The sequence below is a fragment of the Phocoena sinus genome, chromosome 10 (assembly GCF_008692025.1).
Source record: "Phocoena sinus isolate mPhoSin1 chromosome 10, mPhoSin1.pri, whole genome shotgun sequence".
Classification (NCBI taxonomy): Eukaryota; Metazoa; Chordata; class Mammalia; order Artiodactyla; family Phocoenidae; genus Phocoena; species Phocoena sinus.
In genome coordinates, this window is record NC_045772.1 from 14,534,188 (window position 1) to 14,555,192 (window position 21,005).

Sequence of the window (21,005 nt, forward strand, 5' to 3'; positions counted from 1 at the left end):
TGGCAGGGGCCAAGTGACCCCACTGGCTGGGAATCCCCTGCCTGCCTGGCCTGTGGCATCAGAGCCCCAGGACAGGGAATTCCTCCCCAGCCCACATTCCTCCTGGCCCCAGAGCCCTATCTGCTGCTCTCTTGCCAGCCCTGTCCCCTTCCCCAGGCCCAGGTGGAAACTGAGTCATCCTCAGGCTTTTCCTCAGTCTGGCCACAGTCATGTGGGCTTTGTGACAGGAGCTAATGGTGCAAGAGCTGGGGGCCCAGCCCTGGGGACGGGATGAGCAAACACCCAGTCTTTTACTTCTGCTAGCCCCATCCTGCTCTTTCCTCTCCCATTTAAATACTTGGAAAGCTGGGGTCGGAATGCTCAATGCTTAGGGCCCAAGACTTCTTCTCATTAACTTTATCAAGGGTGCCCAAAGGGGAGGTGACTCACCTAGAATCACACAGCCAGAGGGAAGAGAGTCAGGCCTGGGGCCCTATCATTTGGGGGCACTGGCCCATTTTTCTACACCCCATGCTGCCCCCAGGACCTTGGCTAGTTAAGACTCTTTGGGTACCAGCGTGAACATACTGGATTCACTGTAAAGGCTGGAAGAGTCCGTCCTTGCTTTGCCCAGAGCCACAAACCATGAAATGGAATCCCTAGTTGACCACCTCAAATCCTGTGTGGACTGAGGCAAAATATCCAATCCATTCATTCACCAAAACATTCTAAGCAACCACTGAATGTACAGAGCCACTAACCTTCAGACAATTTCACATTGTTAGGTTATTCTTTTTGTTGTTTTAACACACCATCACCAACTCAGTGATTCTCTAGACAAGTGTTTTGAATTGGGCGAATGGAGGGATGATTATAGGTGGTCTTCAGCAAGGTCTCTTCTGAACCTCTAGAAATATGTATGTATAGCTTTAATCAGAATGTCAAAGAGGCTGCTGTCTGTAAAATGGTTAGATGCTCATCTAAGAGAAGTATAGATCAGAGAGGTGAGAGCTCAGGCTAAGACCACCTGGGGACCAGGCGTGGGGACACACAGGTATGTCTCCCCTGCTGCTCATGACCTCTCCACAGTACTTGTGCCCCAGACCTTCAAGTCATAAATATCTCACGTGGCCACGTTTTCCTAATGGTAAAGCAAGATACTAGGGTTTACACATCTGATGCATGCCCATTATAAAACAAGTCAGGGGCAGAGGATGAACATTAAATCTGGCCAGTGTTTGGCCTTGAGGGTCACTCCTCCTTTCTCTTCCAGCCCCTATAAGGGCTGCATCACACTGATGCAGCCATTTCTGTTTGGCAAGCCTAGATGAGCAACTTCCCTATGCAACGTAGATGATATTTCTTACTATCTCCTTCCCTACTCCGCAATCACAGGGCAGGCAAGTGGGCGAAAGTGGTTTTCAGAATCCTCAGTTGGGCAGTGTCTCGCCAATGGGGTTCATAGGTGCTTCTTGGGAAAAATTGGTTCCTGGATTAGATATGTTTAGGAAACACTGGATTGAGCAGAGCTAAACAGGTTACCATGCAGCAGGACTTCTCAGAGCCTTTACCCTGCTTATGGTCACTGTGCATCTCCAAGGGAGAATACAGTAAACAGCTTTCCTAAGCGTGCTGGCTGAAAGAACATTTCTTACAACGGTGTGTGGAGAACCACGCCCTGGGAAACACTGCTTTAGGCTTTCCCAGCATCCAAGGAAATCTTCCCTGCCCCTATCCTCACAGCTCACCTGATAAATTATAAGAGGTGGTAGTGATGAATTTCTGCCAGGAAGGCAGCCTCAATTCTTTGGAGCCAGACAATGAGGGAACCTTCAGTAAGGACCCAGGAGTTCCATGTTAAAGGATAGATCCAGGTCTGATGGCAAATTTGGAGGTTCCCACCTTGAGGCTCCAAGGGACTGGAATCTGCAAAGTACTCTAGGGAAAAATCTTGATAATAGGACAAGAGGAAGTAATGCCCATCTTTCCAGCCTGGTGGGATAGCAGGCAACAAGCCAGAAATAAGGGGAAAACTTGTCTTTCCTTGGCATTCTAACCACCTGCTGTTCTCCTGGCCAAAATGACATTGGCCTCAAGAGTACAAAAGTAGACAAGTAAAGGTAACAGAGGTCTCCAGACTGCAGGAAGACTCAAATAACCTCAGTCTAAATTTCTTTTTATACAGAGCACAGTCTTACTGGCTAAGGGCTCTCCCAATGACCCATTTTCAGTATTTGTTTATTCCTGTAGTTCACCGCATTTATTGAGCACCTACTAAGTGGGATGGCCTGTGGTCAGGAATACCCATCAATTTCCAGGCAGCAAAGTTATTCTTAGTTTCCTGATGTCTATTTAAAGAGTGTTAATCCTCTCAGCCTCCTCCCTGCAATTAGGCACATACCACTTTCCAACCTGGTACACTGACCTCGCCCAACTGGGAAGGCAGAAAGGACAAGTGTTCTTCCCACCCTCCTCCACTGGGCCAGGAATTTGGCCTTCGTGGGCTAGAGCAGCCTGGGATCAGCCAAGCCAGAGGAGATGTGCATATTTTGCCTGGACCCTTCAATCAGTGCTGGAGTCCAGAGCCTTCCTGTTCTGGTCATTATGGGCAGCAGAGCGAGGCAGAAAGTGCTAGGAATCAACAGGGTTGTGATCCAGGCAGTACAGTGGGATGGTAAAGAAAGACCATGAACCAGGGAACAGACATCCCAACTCAAATACTAGCTGTGCCATTGTGTGGCTGGGTGACCTTGGGCATAAGTTGTGATTAAGAGCTTAGACTCTGGAGTCAGGCAGGCTGGGCTCAAATCTTGACCCCACCATACTAGCGGCATTTTAGGCAAGTTACGTAGCCTCTCTCAGCCTCAGTTTTCTCATCTGTAAAGTGGAATGATGGTGATCATGATAATAATAATAATTCCTAATATGAAAGTTTATATTAAATAGTAGAATTAATATAATATGTATATAAAGTTCTTAGAACAGCTGTCAATAAATATTAGCCACTTTAATATTTAATTCCTCTAAACCGAGGTCGTTTCATCTGCAAAACGGAAATAACACTGCCTTCTCATTGGGTGGTTATGAGAGTTTAAAGAGATAATGCATGAAAAGGTCTTAGAATATAAAAATGATTTAATAAATGTTAGATATCATCAAATAGTACTGTTTTTCTATTTCCAGCTCTATCTCTTACGCCAACCTCCTCTACCTTTCTGGATCTCAGTTCCCCATTTGTCAAGTGAGAGTAGGAGTCAGATGGCTTCTACAGTATCACAACACAGGGACCTGTGGCCTGAAAGTCACTTGTAGCAAAGCTGAGTCAGTAGCCCCAGTGTACCTCCAGTTTCCCCACATCTCTGTGCACAGCTCATAAAAAAAGGAGAGAAAGGGCTTCCCCGGTGGCGCAGTGATTGAGAGTCCGCCTGCCGATGCAGGGGACACGGGTTCGTGCCCCGGTCCGGGAAGATCCCACATGCCGCGGAGCGGCTGGGCCCGTGAGCCACGGCCGCTGAGCTTGCGCGTCGGGAGCCTGTGCTCCGCAACGGGAGAGGCCACAACGGTGGGAGGCCCGCGTACCGCAAAAAAAAAAAAAAAAAAAAAAAGGAGAGAAAAAAGATGGCTTGCATTCACATATCCTGTCTTGACTTGCACTGTCCTATTAATGAGGTGGCCATTAACCACAGGTGGATATTAAGCACTTGAATGTGACTAGTCCAATCTGAGATGTGCTATGAGTGTAAAATACATATTGGATTTCAAAAACTTAAAAAATTGAAACCCCATTAATAATGTTTTAAATTGATGACATGTTGGAAAGATAATGTTTTGGAATATCGGATTAAGAACAGTATTAAAATTAACGTCATGGGTTTTTTTCTTCCTTTTTTCAAAAGCGGCTACAAGAAAATTTAAAATTACATACATGGCCCACGTTTGAGGCACGCAGTATTATTTCTCCCAGAAGGTGCGGGTCTAGCCTTACCCTTTCCACATCCCTGCTTGTGCGTTGCCCAGTAAGAAACTCTTCTCTCAGGAATACCAAAGGAATTTGAACTATTTGGAGTTAACTTTTTTAAACAAAATAAAACACAGATGTTAACTATCCAGGTGGGGCATTAAATTTTAAGAGCCTCTAGGAATCTCCTCTGGCTTAAAGGGGCCCTGAATAAATAAAATCCGTCAAGCTGCCAAAGCCCCCATGATGTAAGCACCCAAGGTTCAACATCTGCACTTTGGTTTCCCAGACATCTCATCCCTTCTCTATTTGGAAAAGGATGGGCAATAGCTTCGGTTGTATTTCCCAAGACAACCGCCACTGTTTAGCACACTATCTGCTATCTTAGCAGCTTAGAACAGCATTTTTTCATTGAGCTAGTCGTGCCCAGCATGTCAAAATTGGTTTTCCTTTTGTCTCTCTCTCTCTTTGACACACACGCAAGCTAAGTGCACCATTGCCTGGAAAGGCTGGAAGGCTCTCTTCCTCGAATGCCCTCATTAATTCAAGATACTTTTTTTTTTTTTTAATTTATTTTCTTGACTGCTTTGGGTCTTTATTGCTGTGCACGGGCGTTCTCTAGTTGTGGCGAGAGGGGGCTGCTCTTCGTTGCAGTGCGCGGGCTTCTCATTGTGGTGGCTTCTCTTGTTGCGGGGCATGGGTCTAGGCGTGCGGGCTTCAGTAGTTGTGGCGCACAGGCTCAGTAGTTGTGGCTTGTGGGCTCTAGAGCGCAGGCTCAGTAGTTGTGGTGCACGGGCTTAGTTGCTCCACGGCATGTGGGATCTTCCCGGACCAGGGCTAAAACCCGTGTCCCCTGCATTGGCAGGTGGATTCTTAACCACTGCGCTACCAGGGAAGCCCATCATTCAAGATACTTTTATTGCATGCCTACTATGCACTGGGCAATGGATGGAGAGTAGTGTGTGACTCCCTGTACTCCAGCTGGCTCACCATCTAGGGGGAGGCACCAAGTGGTAATAATATGATGGCTAATGTTTATCAAGCTCGCACTACATGCCAGGCAGTGGGCCAAGCCGGTGACTCCCATCATCTCAATGAACTCTCCTACCACCCTAGGAGCCTAAGCGTCCTATTATGGCATCCTCCATTTTACAGATAAGCAAAAGGAGGCTGAGAAGGATTGACTTGTCCAGGATCATAAAGCTATCAATTAATGGAGCCAAGGTTTGAACCAGGCAGTCTAACTCTAGGACCTGTGCTCTTAACCACCTTAAAAAGCACAGAAAGTGTGATAACAAGTGCATGAGCAGTGTTCTCTGGGGACACAGAGGACAGGTACATCATTTTGCCTGAGAAAGCAGTTGGTCTTATTCACTCAGAGATCCTACAACCCAAAGGAAATTCAAGAGATTTTCTGGACTCAAGGTCACAAAGTTGGTGATCCATAGGGCTGCAGCTGGCCCAGGGACATGTTTTGTTTGGCTCGTGCGTGTGTACGTGTGTGTGTTTCTTTTTAATTGTGCCAGCATTTAAAAATCAGATTTCACGTTAAAATCTTGGATTTCTAGCTTGTCCTAAGAGACTGGAAATCTGGCAGCACTGGACTCACATTCTGATAGGTTGGAGCTGGACAGCAGCTGTGCCCTTCTGAAGGGACATGAGCTATTCAGTTCTCCACAGTCGTCACCATTCTCTATCGCTCCCCCCAATTCCAAAGCCAAAGATAATTCACTAATTTCATCATATTTGCCCACTGTTTTGTTGTTTGTCTTATAATAAAGAAATAATTTTTAGTACCCATTCATTACTCCAAAGTGGGAAAAAAAGAGAGTGGGGAAACATGTTTTTTGGTAGACGTGAGTAATAATTCAATATGTTTAACATGCAGACATGCAGCTTCCAATGACTGGCCTCTGTAGGCATTTGGTTTATGATCTGACCTAGATGAGAGCTGAGGAAACCCATGCCAAACGAGAAGCAATCAGGAAGGAACTGGAATCCACACCCACACCCATTTGTTCAGAACTGCATCCCAGAGAACAACCTGGATGTTGTTAGGGTTCTCTCACATCTCTCAGTCCTTCTGCTGGGTATTTCTATCAGGAAGCCACAGTCGCAAGATCTTTGGGGGTCCCGGTCCTATTGTTGGAGAAGGGAGTGCACTGCAGTTGCTCAATAGGGTACATGTTTGATCTGTGTCTTCCAAACCCCCTCCTCATCCATTTAAACAAAGGTTCCATCAGATGACACACATCTTAATCACAGGTCTTTATATGAGCCAGTCTTCCATGAGGGGAGTTTTCTCAGATACGGATGTTTGAGCCAAGCTGTGAATCAAATTTTCTGGAGCAAGGGGCTGCTCCGGTAGACCATGGATCAGGAAGGCCTTGTTCCCATGAGCACTGAGTCTCAATCCCACCTCTTCTCTGTCAGCTTCAGTAGTGGTGTTAATGGGGTTCAAAAGAATTTTTACCAAGCCCTCCAGTGATCAATGACAGACACTGAAGCGACCTTGATTTTTAATTCTAGCCATCAGTTAGGTCTGCAAGTTTGCTATGTGTTTGGCACATCAGCTCTGCTTCAACAGGAAGTCTGGTGGTCAAATATGTCATCTGATAAAGTACATCAGCTCATTAGTGGTTTTGTTCAGACGAAGCCCTCATCTGCTTTCATAACCACAGAGATCCTAGCTCTTGTCTTTATAGACCACATTTCTAAAGAACTTACCTCCTAAAAGGTGTTGTTGATGGATTTAGGTGCTCGATTATTCAGATAGAGAGCCCCTTCCAAAGAAACTTAGAGCCAGAAATACCTGACGCATAGTAGGCATTCAGGAAAATATCAGTCACCATAAATATAGGTGGGGAGCAAGTGCACACACGCCACATAGGCCAGTCCTGCTGTGTCACAGATGGGAGCCTTAAATCCAGGGAGGCCGACATCACCAAGGTGATCCTAGAATCAGGAGGAGACCTAGAGCTAGACCCCAGGTGTCCTGACTCCCAGCCAGTGCTCACTCCTGGACACTGCACATCTCCCAACCCTGGGTTAGATGGGGAGGGGGCTATGGACTTGATACTCAAGTTCAATATCACCATTTCCCAGGCCCTCCCATTGACTACCCCAGCATCTTCCCCCTGTGACTACTAGAGGCAAACGTGCTGAAGCAGTCTGAAGAGGGATGGGAGGCACCTGACCCTGGAAAAGAGTGAAGGACTTGGCCTTGAAAGAAGTCGGTTCCAATCCCAATTCCATGTATCAGCTGTGTGGCCGAGCTCCTGAACCACACTAATTCTCACTGTCCACCCCTGCTAAATGGGAACGATGACCCCTCACTGTCCTGCTTTCCTCAGTGGGAATGTTGTGATAATCAAATAAGATCGAGTAGACTTAAGACTCTAAAATGTGGAGAATCATGAAAATATAGAGCAGGAACTTCACTTTTCTGTCCTGTGGGAGGCAGTGGGACAAAGTGGAAAAGCATTAGACTTGGGTGGGAGGGAGTCTCAAGCTGTGATTTTGAAACGCAGCTCTCTGTATGTGACCCTGGAAAACATCCTGTCTCCTCTCAGAGCCCCATTTTCCTCACCAGTAATAAAGTGAGAATGCCCCCTTTGCCACATAATATAACAACACTACTACTAAAAGCTAACATCTGTTGAGCTTTTGGTATGTGGCAGATTCTGTACTAAACATTTTCCCTGAATTTTTTCACTTAATCACCAACCCAGTGTGGTACATACTATTATTCCCCCTATTTTGCCGATGAGGAAACTGAGGCCAGAGAACTTAACCAGACTAGGTGAGCAGCAGAGCTCACAACAGGTACTGTGTTTCCAAATCTCAAAGGCTGTGAGTCCATTCATGATGATCAGGTCTAAATCAAAAGGAGATCCATCCTAATTCATGAACTGCAAGCACCTTAGCCAAACACCATGAGCCTTCACCTCACGAAACCACATCCTCATGAAGCCTGACCCAGGTTACAAGGCTCACCTTCCCCACGCTCTAACCTGGGGATTGCAAGAGCTCTGAGATTGCTGAATGAACAGTGCTTCTCTGCAGGCAACTGAGCTACCTGGTGCCCGGCGCCCTTACTCTGAGAGGGATCAAAGATGGCCTGGGCGGGGGGTAATAAATAACTGCAAACTAATATTCAAAGTCTCTGGTTCTGGAATGGAACCTGGTCTGCTCTGGATTTCCCCTCTCCCCGCCCTCCCCACCCTCTGTCATCCAAGGACTCTATTTTTCCACCCGCTAAACTTTCCCTTGGGCTCTCTGAAGCCAACCTTTCCGCTTTCCTTCCCTTCCCCACCCCCACAAAAAGCAGGTGGCTGCAGGCCTGGGAATACTTAAGGTCTCTACTCCCTGCACTGTGGATGCCACCATTAGGTGACAGGCTTTACGTGAACATAAATCATAACTGGGTGTTGGGCAGCATGGGCCGTCACTTCTGTGGCAGCTGGACCACTCCAGCCTCGCAGATGGCTTCTAAAGGCATCAGGAAAAGTTGTCCTGGCCCCCTCCCCTCCTCTAGACACTAGTTTTTTAGCAACCAAGTAAAAAGGCCTCTTAGTTCCACTGCGGCTGGGATAGACACCTTGTGACCTCCTGTCAAATGCTATTTAGTGAGTTTCTTTAGCTAGAGTCAGTACTCATCGGCTCCAGCCTGTCAGAGATTAACACAGAAAAACAGATAAACAGGAGGAGCCCATGTCACCCCCTCTGAATGGCCAGGACACATCGGCTACCCCCACCTCCACCAGCCCTGTTCTCAGCGCTGTGGGCAACCTAGAAATCGGCAAGGGTGGGAGATGTGTGGACCTGCCCACAGGAGGAGAGGTGGCAAACTGGTGTGAAAGAAAAGAGCCATTCCCAGAGGGTGAAGAACAGCAGTCTACAAGGGGTCCGTGAGCTCTTTTCAGCACCTCAGTGAACCAGCCCAAATCATACAATAACCCATGAGAATGCTTCCCAGGCTTAGGCAAACACCAAGTTTCTTTGCTTTGGGCTGCAGTTAACTGTATTAGCTGATTATATCAGAATAATGACTGGCTATGGTCAGCAGTGACAAACATAGTTTAACTGGTTCTTGTAGTGGAAAAATAATCAACACCCAAGACATGAAGTTGTGATTTTTCCAAACATGAAATCCATTGAAGGAAAATTAATAAAAATAGTCCGTCGTGTTGAAAAGGCTATGAACTGCTGATTAAGTGGAAAGACTACTTGGTTAGGAATTTGACATAGGGTGCGAGGCTTGGTTTTGTTAGGGCTGTACTGTAATAAACCCGGGGGTGGCAGGGGAGGCAGGGGCTGCAGAGGCTGGCTATGGAAGAAAATCAAAGAGAAGCATATGGAGGAGAACCCCAACAGCAGGGAATCAGAAAACCAATGTGGGGAAGTTACAAAAGGAATAGCACCTTCTCAAATCCAAAGAGTCCTAGCTCTTAGTCTATACTAATTTGGACACAGATTTGGAGGTAGACTAAGCAAATGTAGGTTCTGGTTCATCTGTTTCTTAGTGGTGTGATCTTGGGCGAGTGATTTCACCTCTCTGGCCTCACCAGGCAGCTGGGGTGGGCAGTCTCCACCTGGTAGGATTACTGATATGCCAAAAAGGAGATTTTTCTTTGGGAGGGTGGTGGCGTATTATGTCCAGAAGGTGGGGCTGGACTTATCAAGTAATGCAGAGAACATAGCAGATGCCTCCTCTCTTAGGAGGGTTAGATGCATCCCTCTGGGTAGTACACAGCCCTTAGGTCAAGCCAAGAATAACCCCCTCTGGGAATTTCCCAAGCAGGTCTGAAGAATTGTGTTTGCCTAAAGGTGGTGTTTTTCGACATGTTTAAAATTTGGTCAAGGTGTGATTATTCTGCACCAGTGCCAGGAAGTGGGCAGGGAAAAGGGACCAAGTGAGATGCGGAGAATAAGAAGTTAACAAGGGGTATTCAAAATTGAGGGGAGGGCATGGTCCAAGACCCAGAGAGAGAATGGGAACAGCTGGAGCTAGAAGGGCCAGTGATGATGACAAAGGTAGGCAGGGGCCAGACTGGCCATTGTTGGAGCCATTTTATGACACTTTATCCCAAGAGTCCACTGAAAGATTTTAATCACAACAGTGACATTCTCTCTTAAACTGGCCCTTCTAGCTCCCATCAAGATGAGACTCCAGCATCTTTTCTTGGCCAGGACCCACCCTGCCCTCTCCACTGTCCATCTCCATCCTATGGCCATCCCACCACTCTCATCCAAGCGCCATCCAAATTGAATGACAAGGAGAGAAGGGGGACAAAGGGATGAGTCCCCTTGCTGCCACCATGAGCCTGGCCAGGCCTATTCAACTAGGGGACATCTTTGAGCTAGCAAATAAGACCCTGTGCACGGCACAGATGTCTTCAAAACACGAACCTGGGTTCATGTCAAATCCTGAAGTCAAGCAGCTTAGTGTAATGAAAGGCCCATTGCTTCGTATTAGAGCAAAGTAAAAATAAAACCATCTGCAACTGAATTAATACAAAACTGCAACAAGTCAAAGGCCATGGCTTTCCTGGCACGTAAGTAAGCCCTATTCTCCCTACAAAAATACTCCCATCAACTTGGTCTAAGTAGCCTTAATATTGCTCCCTGTCAAAGGGAAAAAGGAACAAGCAAAAAGGGAAAAAAAACTCAGAAAGTCAATAAAATTCATAAATTGTTTTCCCATTTGAAAGAAGCATGAAAGTATCTCCAGCACAGGGCTGTAGTAGTTCCTCCATCTCTGCATGTTGCATATCTGAAAAGAACTGTGCTACACAGCCATTCTGGATGGCAAATTGTCAGGAACTGTTCACACATACTTTATGTCCAATAATTCCAAATTGTATGTTTGCCATAGAGAAATATCCATGCATACGAACAAGAGGATTGTACGATGACTACTTGTTGTAGTGCTCTTTGTGAGGATGAAAAGCTGTTTGAAACCTAAATATCTATCAGTAGGGGAATGGCTAAATAAATATATACCTATACCTATAGGGCTATTATATTATTATAGTAATAAAATAGTATATAACAATATATAATATGATACATAATGTAATGTAATATATAGTATAGTAGTTGATTATATTTTAGAGCCAGGCTGCAGGGGTTTAAATACAGGCTCTGCAGCAACCTTGAACAAGTTACCTAATTTTTCTAAGCCTCAATTTCCTCATCTGTAAAATGGAGACAACAGTAGCATACCTACCTCATATGACTTTTGAGAGAATTAAATGAGTTAATTCATGTTAATTATTTAGAATGGTGCCTGGCACGTAGTAATCACTCCATAATTAGTTTTTAAAATGTATAACCCTATGGAATTCTATACATTAAAAAAATGTAGTAGATCTATATGTATATTAACTGAGAACAACCTAACACATTGTTCATTGAAAAACAGTAGAATGCTATATTGGTATTCCACTATTTATAGTGTTCTACCACTCATGTTTCCAAGGGAAAAAACTACTATAAATTTTCTATGAGGGGCTTCCCTGGTGGCGCAGTGGTTGAGAGTCCGCCTGCCGCTGCAGGGGACACGGGTTCATGCCTCAGTCCAGGAGGATCCCACATGCCGCGGAGCAGCTGGGCCCGTGAGCCATGGCCGCTGAGCCTGCGCGTCTAGAGCCTGTGCTCCGCAACGGGAGAGGCCACAACAGTGAGAGGCCCGCGTATCGCAAAAAAAAAAAAAAATTTCTATGAGTACCTATGTATGTAAATGCATAGGGAAGTGACTAGAATTAGAGGAAGTGATCAAAAAGGACTTCATTCACCCTTATCTGATTTTAGATAGATAGATAGATATGGATGATGGGTGGATGGATATCGATGTACACACAGATACATACACACATAGTCATAGAATGTATCCATACTATCCTTGTAATTTTTAAAATGTGGATAAAAATTAAAGGTCCGAGGACGTACAGATTATTATTCCCCTTTTATAAATGAAGAGACTAAAGCTTAAAGATGCCCAGTAACATGCTTAAGTGCATACAGCCAACAAGCCCCAGAGGAAGGATTTAAGCACAGCTCTGCCCATGCCACAGCCTTTCTACCACCACACACTGCCTCTCCAGGCCACCCAGGAGTTGACTATGACAAAGGCTAGAAGAAAGGGCCTCCTTGTCCATACTGGCTGGAATGGTAAAAGCTAAATGCAATGGAGAATTGTGTTGTTGTTTTTGTTTTTAATTAATGAACCTTTTGGAATGTGCCATTCAGCAGTGGAGCTGAATGGTCCCTGCTGTTCCTGCAAAACAAACAAAAGTCCCTCCACCCAAGCCACTTTTGTGGCCACTTTTCTAGCCTTATCTATCCAGGGACTGTGAAAGGGACACAACTGTGGGAGGGGCACCTTCTCCAGCCAGCCCAGCACCCAGTCTCCTGACTGTCTCTGGTTTTCCTCCCATCATACTAGGAGTCTGCATAGACTGGGCACCTCACCCTGGGAGGCCCCCATTCATCCCCACCCGGAAGGGTAAGAGTATTAAAGGCCAAGATCTCTTGTCCCCATTAGCTTTGCTTTTTCCTGGGCCTCAGTGAGACAAATCGAGTCTTTTTTTTACTTTGTCTTAGTGGTTTTTTTTTTTTTTTAATTTTATTTATTTAATTTAGTTATTTTTGGCTGTGTTGGGTCTTTGTTTCTGTGCGAGGGCTTTCTCCAGTTGCGGAGAGCAGGGGCCACTCCTCATCGCGGTGCGCGGGCCTCTCACCGTTGCGGCCTCTCTTGTTCCGGAGCACAAGCTCCAGACGCGCAGGCTCAGTAGTTGTGGCTCACGGGCCTAGTCGCTCCGTGGCATGTGGGATCCTCCCAGACCAGGGCTCGAACCCGTGCTCCCTGCATTGGCAGGCAGACTCTCAACCACTGCGCCACCAGGGAAGCCCTGTCTTAGTGGTTTTGAGGGTCTCTTCCAGTTCTAATAGCCAAAGAACATTAGAAATTTTCCTTTAATTTTCTGTATTTATACCCTAATATGATGAGGACGATGGTAATTAGTTCTCAGTCCCATAAGATGATGTTTAACTAAAACCTCTGGCCATTTTGGCTGTCTTCATATTTCTAAGGAAAACTCCCCAAATAGATAAGTAAGGCATTCTTCAAATGTTAACTGTCCATTTCATCCTGGTCCTAGGAAGCGTCGTCTGCCTTAGAATATCAAGGGTAATTGAAAGTTGAAAAGTTTTGGAAGAATGGCATAACTAAGAATGGCTTTAGCCTTACCATACAGTAACTGGGTGACCTTGAGCAAGCACAGTCTCTCAGACTCAGTGTTTTCCTTTGAAAAAAATAGGTGTAATACCTACTCTTGAAGATGCTGGGTGGATGAAAGACATGGGATCTGAGAAGTGCTTGAACCTAGTGGGAGTCCGCGAGATGTCCCTTCCCTCCTTCTACAAACAGCAGCTCTCCTCTTTCCAGAGTTACTAAGATGTCGACAGCCTGGGTCCACTCCCCAAGTGACTGGCTCCTCTCTGAAGTCTGATCCTTTTTATTTTCCTTAAGTCACAAAGCCCAGTGTAAAGTGTAATTGCGTGTTTGTGAGTGAGAGAGAATAGATCAGGCTTCTTTGAAAATGGCTTCTTTGCTAAAACCACAACCTCAGATCTGATACCAAAAGAATCTGCTGGCACTGGTCCCTGTCAAAACAATTCGGAGACATCCAGAGACCATCCTCCAGAGCTGGCAGTGGGCCCCCAAGCTGAGCCTCACTCTCGAATTCCCAACAGGCTCAGGGGGCAGGCCCCCAGCACTCTATCACACAGCCCCATGCTTCTGTGCAAAGGAGAGCTTGGCATTCTGAAGCAAAGTTCTCTCTCTCTACTGCTCCCGCCCCCTGTAGAAACCACACGGACACACAGATGCACGCACGCACGCAGGCACGGGCACACACACCCCAATTTTCAGAAGGCTCTTGGCACTGCCCACCCCTTCCTTAGCTGGACAGAGCTGTGGAGCAGAAAGCAGGCCAAGGCTGCCTTCTTCATTCCTAGTCCCCCCCCTTCCCTCCTCCAGAGTCAAGGTATTGTCAAGAGTTTCAGGGGCAACGACTGGTGGGGAGGGGGCTGCAGACATCGTAGCTGCTGCCAAGTCCTTTTCTTTCTGTCACAGTATGTTTTATAAGCCCGCATGTAGTTTATTCTTCTAAACACTTCGCTAGGGTGCAGGGCCTGGAGTTGCCATAGCAACACCTTTTAACTCCTCCTCATCCAGAAGGCAATGCCAATCCCCAGGGCTTTGGGGGAGAAAGGCAAAAAGAGACACCTGTGGATGAGGAGAAAGGAGAGGGAAGGCCATAGGGGATTCCTTAGAGAGGGCCTTCACCCAGCAACATGGCACCCGGCCACGAAGAGAAAAGAGCCAGGAAGGTCCTGGAAGAGGAAGCTGGTGGGCTGGCATAAGCATTTTTCATGGACTGCAGTATTGATTGGTGGGGTCGTAGGGGTCAAGGGGAATGGAAACGTCTACACATTTCCTTCAGGGAGAGAACAGGCCGGCATCAACCCAGACAGACTGGAAACCAGAAGGGCTGTAAGCTAGGAATACTGGGAGCCACCTACTGGACACCAGCAGGGGACTGTAAGGCAGCAGAGGTCAACAAGCCGGCAGCCCACATCCACACCTCCCATTTTTAAAAGCATTATCTCATCCCTGCCACTAGTGCAGTGCACCGAACTGAGGCAGAACAGTTTTGGATCGGTGCCAGCAGTATCGAAGTTTTTTTGTTTCTTTTTATTTTTGCTACCATAATGTTCTTGTCTTTGGGTACTTCCTGGTAACTTTGCTTTTCTCTGGGCAGTCTACTGAGGAGGGGGATGTGGGAGGATTTCTTAAATAAATCCAGAGAAATTACAAGAAACTTTCCGTATTAGCCCAGACACACAGCAGGAAACCTAAGCAGTGAACGGAGTCAGGCAGTGGCCCCCCTGGAAGCGGTCCCCTTGCTCCTGTTTCCTCTCTTCCCTGGTGAACTTCCAGGGTGGAAACCCAAAAGCCAAGAGCAAGGGGGAGGCATGAGGTCTCCCTCTCCCCACACACCAACATCCAAGGGAACACACCCAAGCCATTGTCAAGCGGGGACGACGCCCTGACTCCAGCTGGCTCCGGGCCCCAACTATGTGCTCTTCCCTGAGCAAGACCAGAGCCCGCTGCCACCACCAGCAGTTCCCAGCGTTACTCAGGCGGGAGTGACACCCACGGGGTGAGGGCTGTCAGAGGAGGAGAAAGAAAAGCTTCCAGGCCTCAGGCAGCCCCAGAGAATCCTTCCAGGCAATCCACAAACCCAGGGGCCAGTCAGGTTCCCCAGGGAGAGGGAAAGGTGCACAACACAGGCCCCAGGAAACCGCTAACACGAGTGACCCCGGGCCACACAAACGCCCGTGCCTGCCGACTGGACTGACCTGCTCAGCACAGCTACCTCCCTTGCTTCTCCTAGGCCTGCCAGGCCCACCAGCGGTGCCTCTCCCCGCCAGGCCCCTGCCTCCCCGCCCTCCTCCCCTGCAAGCACATTTGTGGAGGCCCACACCAGGACCCAGTGGAAAATTTCTTTCCCCTTTATGACTGTCCTTAAAACACACACGCTCCATTCTTCACCTCTGAATCTGCACAGGCAGAGGGTGGCTAGACTGTGTCTTACCGCACTCCCCAGCCCATGTACACACACACACACACACACACACACACACACAGAGCAAGGGCCACTGGACTTGCATGCCTTATGAGCTGGAAAGGAGACGAGAGATGTTTTCCAGCTGCTACTCCACCTCTAGCCAACCATGCACAAGTGTCCCGAACACTCCCAAACAAGTTCTCCCAAGGGCACACTCTCAAGGCCGTTGATATGGTTCTACTTATTACTGAGTCTCTAATCAAGACACTAAGTCCGATTTGGAATAGTCACCATGATGTGACCCTTGGCATCTTTTTTCTTTTGGTGACAAATCTGTTTTCCACTGCTCAGTCTCCCCCTCCCCACACACATTCAAGGAAAAGAAATAGCCTTCCTGTGAATTCTCACAGCTATGTGATAAGTGATCCCTCACACACGCCACCTCCTGCTTGCTATCAACACTCTCAAATACAGTTCCTCCGGGGAGGGTCAACCCCACCGCTTTCTTCTCATTTTTCCCCTTAAATCCACCCAAACTTGGCAGTCCAAGAAGCTCAGTTAGCACTTGCCTAGGGAGTGTGAGGCGGGGTTAGGTCTCAGTGAAAAGAATGAACTTAGTGGGGAGATGGTGAAAACTCAGAAAACTTCAAGTTTCTCTCTCCTGCAACTTTCCCTGCACATGGCTGGCAACTTTCTTTCTTTCTTTTTTTAACTATTCATCATCCCAGCACTTTAGTTGGCATTCCAAGTTTTAGAAACACTCTCCCCACCTTTCTCCCTCAGCCTGTCCTGTGATAGTGAAAAGGGAAGATTTCCAGATGTCAAAAGGACCGGTAAGGACCTCACGCCCTAAAAGAGCATGGCTGCAAGGGGTTCACGCAGCCTCTGTGGGTTTCTCTGCAGGGCATCTCCCCCCTCGGTCATGCCGGAACCCCTGCCCCAGGAACCTGAGTATCCCCACCTCGTCCCAAGCCCAGGCAGAGAAAAGGAGCGGGGCTCGCCATGCCACCCGGAGCAGCGCCCAAGTCCGGGCTGCAGCGCGCGAGCTGGCACCGCGGGGGCTCTGGCGGGGACACCGGGAGCGCTTACCGATGTCAGAGTTGCAGAAGGCGTCCTGGGGGTGGCTGGGCGAGCATGTGCACGCCTCGGCGCCCCAGTCCCCTAGACTCCAGCTGCCCAGGAGCACGACGAGCCCGAGCCAGGGAGTCATTGCCGCTGCCGCTGCCGCTGCTGGCCTCTCCAAAGTTGCCTTGCGCGCCGCCGGCGGGGTCGCCGCAGCCTGAGCTCACCCGCCCTCCCTTGCGGGGCAACTTTGGCTTCGGGCGCGCCGCCCTCCGAGTGCCCAGCGGGACGGGATGGGGTGCGGCGAGGCTGCCTCGGCGCTGGCGCACGACTGGGCGGGTGGGCAATCTCTCCGGACGAAGCAGCGGGAGCTGGAGCAGGAGCCCGAGGAGCAGGAGGAGGAGAAGCTGTCCGAGCGTCCGCCCGCTGCCTGCTCTACGCGGTAGCCCGGCGGCAGAGTGATATAGCGCGGGTCCCCCGGGCACCCCCTCTCGGGCGCGCGAGGCCCGCCGTCTCGGACCAATGGCAGAGCCGCATTACCTCATCGGCCCTCCAAAAAAGGGGCGGGGCCGGGGGCGCGGGGCGACGGGGCGGGGCCGCCCGTACCGTTCAGATCCTTATAGGGAATAATGCAGCTGTGGGCACGCGAGTGGGTGGGCTGGACGCGCCTCCGAGACGCACTGGCAGAGGGGCCCTCCGAGCGGCGCCCCCGTGCCCTTCCCGCCTGCACCCTAGCCACACGTCCACCCCGCCCTCTGGACGCCTCTGACCCAAACCGGAATCAACAACCACCAACCCCTTGGCAGGTCAGAGGTGACCCTGTCCCGGAGGCCTCGACTGCGCCTGGTGGAAAGGATAGGCAAAGGCTAACTCTCTACCTTCTCTGGAGAGAGCAGGGTCAGAAGGGAAAGAAGCAGGTTGATGACCATCCCCCATACACTCCCACCCCTTGTCGCCGCCTCCCCTGACTTTCCTGTCCACGAGGAAGCCATCTGCCTTTTGGAGCTGGCTGTAATAAAAAGTTGTTTCCTGGGCTCAGGCAGAGTAAATTGTGAAGTCATTCAACAAACACTGTTCTGGATGCTGGGATGAGCAAAACAAACTCTTTGCTCCCTTGGAACTTGAAGGCAATACATCAGTAAATACATGAGTACATACGGTGATTTTCTAAGGTAATAGTGCCATGAAGAAAACGAAACAGAGTAATGGGTTAGAAATGACTGGGGAGGGTGCTGCTGTCTATGGGATAGTAAGGAAATGTCTGTCTGAGGAGGTGACATCCTGGCTGAGATGTGAACAAGAAGCCTCAGCCATGTGTCAGTCTGGAAGGAGAGAACAGCAAGTGCAAAGTCCCTGAGCCTATTTGAAAAGCAATAAGTAGAAAGGGCGGGCGGAAATGGTAACTCCACCTAGGGCAGACAGGTCTCCATCCTTCAGCAAGGAACTTGAGGGTGAACTGATCCAAAACTGGGATAAAACCAGATCCTGGAGAACTATCCAGGATCTGAGACTATGAGCTATAATAGATAACTGCTAATAACTAATACTGTGACTATTCTTATTATTCAGTAACATCTTGATTCTGCCTTATATTTTCCGTATCTCACCTCATTACATCTCACAGTAATCCTTTTAGATAGGGAAAACACCAAGTATTATACACACTTTCCAGATGAGGAAACTGGCACAAAAAAGTGACATTATTTGGCAACCAGCCAGGAACTCAGTTCACTCACTCCCACCTTAAGAGAGGCTTTTGTTTTCTTGGATTTTAGCAGCAGTTTGCTTTAACTGTGCAAATGCCCTTTTGCAGCTGGAGCCTTCTATCATTCTATTCTTGGGTCGCTCTCACTTTCGCTCCCAACCCATCCCATTTGGAAAGAGACTTAAATGATTTGGCAATAGAAATGCTAGAAGTTTGGGACAAAATAAGGACTAGGAAATACTGCTCAGAAATGCAAGTTCAACCTCTTTCTCAGAAACTCCTCTGTTTACACCTCAGAAAAGTGACATTGGAATGGGAGAATCAGAAAATTTCACTGGAAATGGTATTTCCAAGAATATTTTTAAGCTCCTTTTTTCTTCTTAAAAATTTTAGCTATAAGGAAGGGAATCTAGTTTCCACATTTTTCTGTCTTGTCCCCTTCCCAACTTTTAAGACCCTTCCCACCTTAACTAACTATAGCTCGACCTAGAGAGAGCTTTCCTTCTCTCAGTGTTTACTTTAGAACTTTGCGCCTTGTTTCGTGGGATCTAGTTGTACTATTTCCCCAACCACACTAGAAAGACTTGGGGGCCTGAGATATTTGGCCACACTGCTTTTTAGCCCTCAGAGTGCAAAATTGGGTCCCTGGAGACATGGATATGGGTGTGGCCAGCAACCCATTGAGTCTTGAGCAGTGGATGCTCTGTATGCCACTCCAAGGATCCAGGTTGAATGAGGGCATACTTGGTCGGATTTTAGAGTTTCGTTTATCCCTGCACAGTGCCAGTCATGTGGAAGGTTTTATAAGCCTTTCCAGACCAAATCCACTTTGGATAAGCATCTTACGTGTAGAGGTCCTCTCTTCTCTCTTTTCTTCTCACTTTAATGTTTTGTCAAAATTACCAGTAGTTTTTCCAAGGGAAGGCTTGCCGAGAATATGAGTATCAGAAATAACTTTTGCTGAACTTCAAGCAGCAGGTTCTGTATAGAAAACATCTGAAGCTTTTGATTATGGCAGCTCCTTAATTATGTAAGTGTGAGAGCAAACAGATTGTTTTCCAAGCTGAAAGGTAATAAAATTGCCTTTTGGTTTATTTCCTCTCTCTCCCTATCCTAAGCTGGGCCAGTGTCTTTGGAGTTCAGCTTCCCTTTCGGTTGGGAAATTCTCCCTAATGTCTAACCTGAGGGGACTTCCTTTGCCCATCCATGTGAGGTCAGCTCAGTCCTCACGTTGAGGAAAAGAGAAAGCAAGCTTCGTGAATCCTTGTAGAGGGGAGCCTTACTGCTGGGGTCAGGCCCTCCAGCAAGCAGACCTCACAGCCATCAATCTGGATGTCATGGTGTCCATGGACCTATAATATGTAAGAATTGCTTTTTCAAGGCCACTTCAGAAGCTAGATGGAGTGGGCCTGGGGCTAATGGTAAGAATGAAGATATCGGCTCCCCACTTTCTCTTGACAGCTAAGGACAATGATAGATTTATAAACCCCAGAAGAACTGAAGAAATTTCTAAATCTGTCTTGTCCACCCTCCTTCCTTTCGAGTTCCAGGATGCTAGAATCTATGGAAGTCTCTTATATTAGAGGTCCTGAAAAATGACCTCAAAGACTACCCATCCTCATTTTATAGTTGGGGAAAATAAGTTTCAGCCAGGGAAGGAATTTGCCCAGAGTCTCACGGTTAGCTTGTGGCAGAGCCAAGATTTTGCTGCGGCTGCCTGATTCCTTACCTGGGCTCTCTCCCACCCACTCATGGGCCTCAGTCCCCCCAGCTGCAGCACGTGACCTAACGTTTATACTCTTCTGCAGCCACTCGCAGTCCTGAATCTGCATTTCAGATCTATAGATGAGTTTCGGAGTCCCTTTGCACAGTGCCCAAGAAGTAGAGAATTCTGCCTGCACTGACTAAATCGTTCTCTGTTATGATAATAATCACCTCTGAGCCAATCATAATGAATACAGCTCTGTACTCCTCAGAGGTTTATCTCTTTTGTGTTTACTTTTCCCTTTCTAAATTATCTAATACCTTGTGAAAACATTTCAAACATATTGCTGCAAAGAGACACATGAAAATTTTCTTTCTGGGGGACAAAAAGAGACTGGGGTGAAAAAAAAAAAAAGCAGAAGACCTGAGATTTGTTCCAAAGGTTGCTGCAGAGCAGTTGTGTGTGTGGGCAAGTCACCTCACCTGTCTAGACTCAGTTTTCCTGTTTGTTGGATGAAAGATGTAACTCAGTGACCTCCAAGATCCCCCCTGGCTGGAAAGTCTCAGAATCCATGGAAAAGTCTCAAGCGCAAGGTGAATGTCTCTGAAGGGAAGATAGATCTTGCCATTTAAACAGGTTTGAGACAAATCAAACCTGACCAAGACTGAAGCATGTCCATCAATCTGTCAATCAACAATGAGTTTCTATTCTGCTTTCTGCTCTCTCCTCCAAGACTCAGGCTGAAAACAAAGATTGTGATGGCAAAGGCATAGGAGAGATTGAGGGTCTTGTCCCTGATAGAGCCCCACTGTAATTACTCGTTTATCTGTCTTTTTGCCTCTTGGGTCATAAGCACTAAAAGGTCAGGAAATATGCCTTTTGTTATCTCCATACCTTATTTCCAAAATTCATTGAACTTCTCTACTGCCTTAAGACCACAGCTTAAATGTCACCTCC

The 21,005-nt window shown here is 47.7% G+C and overlaps 2 protein-coding genes across 5 annotated transcripts in view; one reads left to right on the plus strand and one right to left on the minus strand.

Annotated features, from left to right (window-relative positions):
• Positions 1-17,183, minus strand: part of TIMP3 (TIMP metallopeptidase inhibitor 3) — a 57,419-nt gene extending 40,236 nt beyond the window's left edge. Inside the window, exons 1-2 of one of the 4 annotated variants that reach the window (XM_032646271.1) lie at positions 16,997-17,065; positions 16,666-16,870 (exon numbers count right to left, since the gene is read on the minus strand). In XM_032646271.1, the coding sequence (XP_032502162.1) occupies positions 16,666-16,786 (121 nt within the window). In that variant the 5' untranslated portion in view covers positions 16,787-16,870; positions 16,997-17,065. Of the gene's footprint in view, positions 1-16,665 lie in introns of all 4 variants that reach the window. The other 3 variants (XM_032646270.1, XM_032646274.1, XM_032646272.1) reach the window with 3 other exon arrangements.
• SYN3 (synapsin III) overlaps positions 1-21,005 on the plus strand; it is a 465,532-nt gene that overhangs the window by 210,466 nt on the left and 234,061 nt on the right.